An 8,202-nucleotide genomic window follows, 5' to 3' on the forward strand; every position below is an offset into this window, starting at 1 on the left:
GTATAGCAAAGGTTTAAATTTATTTTTAGTTTTTTTGGTTTGTAATATTTTAATCAATTTAAAATTAACAAAAATTGATATATGTGGGACACACAATCCCATGTAGGCAACTAATGGAGAGATATGACGTAAACCTTAACGGCAGAACCACATTGTAATAAATTTAAAAGTTCGGAGTATGTTATTGTAAAAATTAAGACGATAGGGATTAACATGTCTTAAAAGTATAACTCTGTTATGACGGAAACCCTAATAGCACAATCACATTGTAACAAATTTAAAAGTTTAGGATATGTTATTATAAAATTTGAGAAGATAGGAATTAATATATCTTAAGAGTGTAATCACATGTGCTAAAGTGGAATTAACTCATAAACTAATCACCATCAATGGAAAGGAATTGAGCTTTGACCTACCCTAAACTTTACCCTTTTTGCACTCACCCTTGCCATTTGAGCTAACTCGAGTTCTTAATGACACATTTTTTTAGCCTCCATGATTGTCTAATTTGGATTTAAAAAAGAAATGGTGCCAATAATCGTCTCATTACAAGTCAAGCAAACGCTTCATTATGCTGTTAAAGTTAACAAATTTCTATGACGTAGGAAAATATTTATTAAAAAAAAAAAATTGAATTAAAAGATGAGGTGTTGTAATTGTGTCTTGAAGTAAAGAAGAGCACTGAAACGCTGTGTTTAGTTCCATCAAACAATCCATGGCTGCCGCTGCCCAAATGCAAGAAGAAGATGAAAACGCCACCTTCTTCGTAGCGGTTCACGTCGGCGCGGGATACCACGCGCCTTCCAACGAGAAAGCCCTCAGGTCCGCCATCAAACGCGCTTGTCTCGCCGCCGCCTCCCTTCTCCGCAAGGTCTCTTTCTCTCTCTGTCGTGCGCATATTTAATTTATACTATTCCAGCTCCTGTTTGGTTGCCTAGAAAACCTGAGGGAAATAGAGAAGGAAAGATTAAAACTTGAAAACATTGGTAATGGCGTTTTTAGGAATTTTATGTGGACGGAAGTGATGGTTGGAAATAAATAAATAAAAACGCTAGTCATGCCTTTTACACTACAAGCTTGTTTATAATGTTTTTTGTTTCTTTTGCTTCAGGGTTCTGGTAGATGCATAGATGCTGTTACGGCTGCTATTCAAGTCTTGGAGGTATATTTTCTTTTTATAGATATCTATATTTTTAAGTTTGTTGTTAATTTACTTTTTAAAATTCCTTTTATTGATGCATCTTAGGAAGTAGGAATTCATAGTTTGTTGTTGCGTATCCGAAGTGTTAGCTATGAAAACATGCATGATTGTATCTGTTATTTCTTCTTATGCAACAGGTATGACTCTGTGTATGTGGAAAGAAGTGTCCGAGGCAGTTTATGGATGAGTTTAGCCTCATGTTTTGTGTAAAAGGGTTTAATTCTTCTAATGAATAATCATTGTTTTACATGGTTAACTCTGTTGCTCTGAAGTGTACTTTTGGAGTTGTTTAAATTTGAAGAGAGCTTTAGTCCAATTAAGTTTAAATAGCTAGAACAGAGTGCTTTATAAAAGCACCAACATGCTTGTACAACAATCTAAGAGGAAGATTTAAGTTCCAAAGAAGATTAGATATTTGTCTCTCTTTCTTCACATGGAATTGTACAGAGGTTGTTGGTAGAAGCCTCTTTCGTTTCTTTGAGAGCAATATTTGATGCCTACCATATCGTGTATTGTGTATTAACTTGGTTTTGATGCCTAAAGGATGACCCAAGCACGAATGCGGGTAGAGGCTCCAATTTGACAGAAGATGGTCATGTAGAATGCGATGCCAGTATTATGGATGGAAGTTCTGGAGTTTTTGGAGCTGTTGGAGCAATTCCAGGTTTTCTCATAGCCGAAAATCACATATTTTATTCACATATACTATACTTTTTCCCTTATGTTACTTAATATCCCTTGCATATGTTGTAGACCAGGTGTCAGAAACCCCATCCAGGTTGCTGCTTTATTGGCCAAGGAGCAAATGATGGGATCCTCTCTGTTGGGCCGAATACCTCCCATGTACTAATTATTCTCTCTTAATCAGACAATTATAGTTTTCATTCTATTAATTGTGTTTAACTCAGCAGTATTTTCTTTCTGTTATCTTGTCCCTTAAATACTTGTAAACTGTAATGGACTTTTTTTCCTACTTCCTCTGTTCTTCTTTCCTTTCCCTTGTTTTCTTTTACTTAATTTAATAATGGAGCAGATTTTTTGTTGTGTAGCTTCCTGGTTGGTGAAGGTGCCCGCATATGGGCAAAGTCCAAGGGCATTGCTTTGACATCAAGCACGCCAGCTGCTGATGAGGTAATTTGTTTTGGTGTTTAAATAAATGTTCAAATTTTGGAATTTTAATGGCACGGATATTTCAGCCGCAAATTTATTTCTTAGAAGGGATGAATTAATCATGTATGTATTTCAAAACAGTGGCTGGTGACAGAAAGGGCAAAAGCACAATGGAAAAAGTACAAAGCAATGGTAGATGATGCAAAAGGAAAGACAGAAAATTCTGCTTTTGGACTTTCTTGCTGTCCTCAAGAGACTGCTGGAATGTCAGGTATTTCATCACCTTTTGATATTAAACAGATCAATTCTGTCATTCAAAGCTGATATTGTTTATAGTGCAACTTACCATCTACATGTATACCTGTCCTGGCAATGACACTTTCATTCTGTTTACCTTCTTCGTCCATACTGTATAGTAATCTGTGTGTCTATTCTTGCCTTAACATGCGCTAAAGAGGCACATCATAATATTTGAGGGATATGTTTTAAATCACGGTGCCAAAGCCAAATTCTGAACTATTGCTCTCTATAAATTCATAAAAGTACGATGCAGCATGATACACTTGCACTTCATATCAAAGTCTGTTCTATGTATGCATTTAATTTTCTTCTAGTTTTTTTCCTTTTAAATAATCTGATACTCTGTTGACATAGCAACAAAACTGTTGTTTTATTATAATCTCCAGAAAAGATATATTGATGATCTGTTCCTATTATGACGATGTTTTTCTTGGTTCTTCTAGTCTGCAGTTCTCTGCTTTAGCTAGCATCTTGCTTAAATTTGTTATGTAGTTTGTATGACCTTATTAAGAAAAAAAACTAAAGAATTATACTTCTAAGTGATCGTTGTATCTATGTTTTAGAATTAGAAGCTCAACCATGTGATTCTTTGAAGAGTAATGGGGCTGAAGATGATTGCGTCATGGACACTGTTGGAGTTATTTGTGTGGATGCTGAAGGACAAATAGCTTCTGGTGCCTCAAGTGGGGGTATTGCTCTGAAGGTGACAGATGCTTCTAATAATTTGCACTCATTTGTTTGTTGCCTGTTTGTGGTGACTAATAATCTAACAGGTTTCTTGTATTTAAAAAAAAAATAGGTTGGTGGCCGAGTGGGATTAGCAGCAATGCATGGTTCAGGCTGTTGGGCATCCTCCAAAGGTCTTTTTGGGGCGCCATGTATAGTTGGCTGTTGTGTAAGTGGTGCTGGAGAATATCTAATGAAGGGATTTGCAGCTCGGGAGTGCTGCGTCTCTTTGTCACTGTATGTTTGTCCTATTACTATATAATTTATTTTTTTCAATTTTCCTTGACGTGAAGGTTGAAATTCAAGATAGCTTCTGTATCTCTCTCAGACACACACACACCAAGAATCCTGCTTATTGCATAATGGACCTGCCAAAGTTGGAGTGATCATGATCCTTCAAAGTTATAGTTAGCACCGTAGAACATCCGTTGGGATGACCTACAATGTCTATGAATTTTTTAGTTTATATACCATGTCTATTCTTGTTCAGATAATGCCTAGTATGTAAACTTGACTTTCATATTCATTACTTAGTTCACAGGCAGGTCCTGCCTCTGCTTGTATGAAAGTTTTACGCTCTGTTGTTCAAGAGAGTACTCATAATTGTACAGATAGAAGTGCTGGAATTCTACTTGTGCAAGCGGATGATCCCACAACAGTGAGTTCTAAGTTAGAACCTTTTTGTGTTAGTTGTCTGTAAGAATTCCTTTTTTTTTTTTTGTTCTACAGGAATTGTTGTGCAAATTGTATGTTTATATGTTGCTTTTCAGCTTTCAGGAAGTTCTTCAAAGTTGAAAGCTGTAGAGATTGCAGCTGCTTACTCTTCCTTATCCTTTGGAATAGGATACTTTGGAAGCTCTATGGAGCGGCCCAAGGTATGTATCACAGTCTGATCCTTGCATTTTTATCTCTCTTCTTTTCTTTGTCCTCATACTGTCAATACCTATTGATTTCTAACAAGAATGCAGGATCCATTGTGAAGTTGTGGACTAAATTGTTTCCATCTTTCAGGTTTCAATTCTTAGGAGTACAAAATTGCAAAGCAAAACTGGTGTGGACCATTTCGAAGCGCGAATTGACCTTACTGGTGGAAAGCTGCTATGACTGCAAACTGCAATCTTGTTTGTTTAATATTCTGGATTTGGCCACTTATGCTTTGACGTAAAAGATGATCTGTCTATCAATTGGTTACTAGTTGTATTCCAAAGGTTTTAAAGTATTGGCTACTCTTCTCCTACTGTTTCCTTGTTAAACTACATTTGGATGTTTTACATCGGCAGCACTTCTGATATGTTAGCTCTTTTCTCTGGTATGTGAGATCTTTCTCTTGCAAAAGATCAGGAAAAAAGAAAAACAAGTCTCTTCTGTGAGTTGGGCAAAGTACCATTTCGCATCATCCATCACCAGTTCTATTAAAGAGAGAGAAAAAGACTAACCCATGAACAAATTCATCTGCATTTTCTTTGGAGATGAATCTCCAATCTAATACCAAACCTACAAAATTTAACTTATTACATTAAGTCTGCAAACCCCATTTCTATTATGTGTAAAGAGGATGCCTTCCAAGATTTTTGTATCAGATTACATATCCGAGTTCCAACATGGAACCCCTGCTACATAAACCCTCTCTTATCGAAAATACATCATACAGTTAAAACGAAGATGGTTTCAACTCTTTTGACCACAAAAAAACAAAACAAAACAAAACAAAACAGAACAAAAAACTGCCTTTTAACACTCAGAAACATCTCTCTCGATTTCAAGTGGTGAGAACTGATAAGCACACGAAGGAAATGTTCCCACAATAAAAAAAAAACCAATGGTAGCTCAGGATCAAGAATATGATGGTGGCGTGTTTAATTGAATTAGAGGGGAGATCTTCGCCAGTAGCAGCACCTCTGAACATCTCACTGGAAGTTGTGTACCCTTTTTGCTGATACGAGAGTATTAGAGAGAAGCATTGCTATTGTCATTGGACCCACTCCCCCAGGTACTGGAGTAATTGCTGAAGCAATCTGGCTGGCCTCCTCATAGCAGACATCTCCAACCAGCCGATAACCTCGAGGGCTCTTTTCATCCTGTCAAAAAATACACACATCATTAGCTCAATAACCTATAGCCTTGAATGAGATACCAACATCAAGATGCCATGACCATATCATCAAATTTCATTTTTTAAGAACAATATTCCAAAATATATCTGATAACCTAGTCAGTGCTCCAATTCTGTTAACAAATCTAGAGGAGCAAAATCTTCCAAAAACACTAGAGAGACAAATTGAATTGCCTAAGCATGAAACTGAAAGGCAACATCAACATTACATGACCAAATCATCCAATTTTATTTTAACAATGATATTTCATTTCCTGTTCACATCTGACATGTGAAAGACAGAGAAGGGGGGTGGGGGGGTGGTTGGTGTGTGGGTGTTTCATAAGGAATGAATTGTCAAACTATGAGCCCTTCTCACCTCAACTGGATTTATTCCGACATCAATAATCACTGCACCAGGTTTAATCCAGCTACCCCTCACCATATTTGGTTGCCCTACAGCTGAGATTATGATATCTGCTTGTCTTGTGATCTCCTCAGGATTCTTGGTTCGGGAATGGACTATACTGATTGTAGCATCTTCCCTCTACCAACATTCAAAAATCAAGTTTAACTCATGAACACAAATAAGTAAATTACTACTGGGGCAAACGAATGTCACCTGCAGCAATAAAGCAGCTGGCATCCCAACAATATTGCTCCGTCCAATTACAACTGCTCTCTTTCCTTTGATAGGTACACCATACCTATGCAACAACTCTATGCACCCTTTTGGTGTACAAGGCACAAACAAGGGATCCCTTCCACGCATGGCAAGACGACCAATATTTAGCGGGTGAAACCCATCCACATCTTTCTCAATGCTAACAGCATTTAAGATGTTTTGCTCATTCATATGCTGGTAACATACACATGAAAACAATTAGATTGTTTAGTCATAATAAATCATGAGAGAACAACTGTAAACCTAATAAAATGTACATTCATATAAATGTACGTGGTCATGATCATAATGATCCATAGATCATGTTTTACTGACAACTTGAGGTTTAAGGGATGAAAGATACATGGGCAACCAAACATACACTTACCTAATTCATAGCTAAGTACGTAAAGGCATGTATATAATGAACTCTTCAAGAAACAAAAAATATTCATCTACAACAAACTATAGAGTGAATCATTCTTCAGAAGCTAAAACATGCACCTACATGACCCAACAGTTCTCTATTTGCTAAAAGAGAACATTGGCTAAAATGGATGAATAGAAGAGCTTGAAGACTTATGCAAGTTATGCCTTCAAAACAACTTGTTATTTATATTCTCATTGCAACATAATTTCACAAAGGGAAAGCAAAATTCAAATTTAAAAGCATACAGGAGGCAGAGGTAACTGAACAAGGATGCCATGAACTGAGGAGTCATCATTGAAGCCCGAGATGAATTTGAGCACTTCTTGTTCTGTGGAATCCTCTGGCAAACGCACTTCGAATGAATTAATCCCGACAGAATCACAAGCTTTTTTCTTGTTGCGCACATAAGTGGCAGAGTCCTTCCTGTCCCCGACAAGAATAACTGCTAAACCCGGAACAATTCCAATTGCATCCTTCATTCTCGCCACTTCAGCATTGATCTCATCTCTGATTTGCTTCGCAACTGATTTTCCATCAATCACTTTAGCCGGTGTTTCAGTCGCCAATGAAGCTGTAAAATCGACCAGTATCTATTAACTACAATATTGAAAATTTCATTGAACAAATTAGAGAAATTGCTGAGTAATGTTGGAATAATCAATATCTATCAAGGATTTGTAATGTGACCACCAAACAGTTAATGCAATAAAACAATTCCCATTTGCCCAGGAACAAAAATCAAACCTAGTCTGTGACACTAATCAGTCACTCAAAAAACACCAAAGCATGGTAGAAAGCATAATTTTGCTACGGGTTCATTCATGGGCTTCTATATATTCGAAGAAATGTAGCAGGGGATACGAACACTCTAAACCAGCTTTTACATTATATTCTTATCAGAAAACTCTAATTTGGTGCTATGTATGAGAGGGAAGAGAACCGTACCAGTGGGTGATGGAGAGAGTGAAGAAGAGGAGTGAACGCGGAGGCTTCTGGGAGAGCCAAGGTTTATGAGGCGGCGAAGGGAAACGACGCCGTTATTTCTGCGGAGGAGAAGGTTGTGTCTGAAGGGGAGGAGCCGAGCGGTGGTGGAGGACGAGCAGTCCGTGAACATCATCGACGCCATCTGGTATTGAGATTTTACCAGACAACAAGAAGAAGATAGTCCTCTTCTGTACGTTATGCTCAAACTTCAAAAGGGTTTTAGGGTTTAGCTTTCCTTGTCTCCGTCGCTGTGAGATAAATGACGGAATGGAAGTAGCCGAGTAACTATTGCGCCATGTGTGCGGTGGGCAGTGGCAGTAGAATGACAGGGTGGCGCAATTATTTTCTTGCATGAAAAACCAATTAAATTAAAATAATTAATCCAATATAATAACAATTTTATTTTATTTTTTATACAAGGGATAATGGAGGTATTATCACACACGCACTGTCAAAGTGTCATATAAGTTCAAACTAAACCCAATTGTCTACAAGTCAATACCCTTTTAACTAGGCTGGATCCTGTTAGCAATTTAACATTATTAGAAATATTACCAAGTTATACGAGAGTTATATAATTCAAATGATTAAGAATAAATTATGAATATGGGAATTTCTTTGGTCATCTTATGAATAGTGATTTTAACACTCCTCTTTTAATAAATGTCATACAATCCTCTAGTGCAGAAATGTAA

General features: G+C 37.1%; 2 protein-coding genes across 4 annotated transcripts; one reads left to right on the top strand and one right to left on the bottom strand.

The window, feature by feature from the left end:
• LOC18787542 (putative threonine aspartase) lies at window positions 536–4,628 on the top strand. 3 transcript variants are annotated; one of them, XR_002270276.1, is made up of 11 exons: window positions 536–871; window positions 1,112–1,162; window positions 1,745–1,865; window positions 1,960–2,044; window positions 2,251–2,332; window positions 2,453–2,582; window positions 3,175–3,314; window positions 3,411–3,574; window positions 3,872–3,995; window positions 4,115–4,212; window positions 4,349–4,628. XR_002270276.1 is itself a non-coding variant. In XM_020557856.1 (11 exons), exons 1-11 carry the CDS (start codon window positions 716–718, stop codon window positions 4,439–4,441), a joined length of 1,170 nt encoding a protein of 389 aa, XP_020413445.1. In that variant the 5' UTR covers window positions 536–715; the 3' UTR covers window positions 4,442–4,628. The 3 variants fall into 3 exon arrangements, 2 of the variants coding, with proteins under 2 accessions (XP_020413445.1, XP_020413444.1); XM_020557856.1 differs by having other exon boundaries at window positions 1,955–1,996; window positions 2,253–2,332; window positions 2,453–2,555; window positions 3,184–3,314; window positions 4,108–4,212; XM_020557855.1 differs by having other exon boundaries at window positions 539–871; window positions 4,108–4,212.
• LOC18784695 (bifunctional protein FolD 4, chloroplastic) lies at window positions 4,854–7,924 on the bottom strand. The gene is made up of 5 exons (XM_007218120.2): window positions 7,469–7,924; window positions 6,769–7,094; window positions 6,052–6,288; window positions 5,809–5,976; window positions 4,854–5,415 (listed from the first exon to the last, which is right to left on the bottom strand). Exons 1-5 carry the CDS (start codon window positions 7,647–7,649, stop codon window positions 5,245–5,247), a joined length of 1,083 nt encoding a protein of 360 aa, XP_007218182.1. The 5' UTR covers window positions 7,650–7,924; the 3' UTR covers window positions 4,854–5,244.

Source organism: Prunus persica, chromosome G2 (genome assembly GCF_000346465.2).
Source record: "Prunus persica cultivar Lovell chromosome G2, Prunus_persica_NCBIv2, whole genome shotgun sequence".
Lineage (NCBI taxonomy): Eukaryota > Viridiplantae > Streptophyta > Magnoliopsida > Rosales > Rosaceae > Prunus > Prunus persica.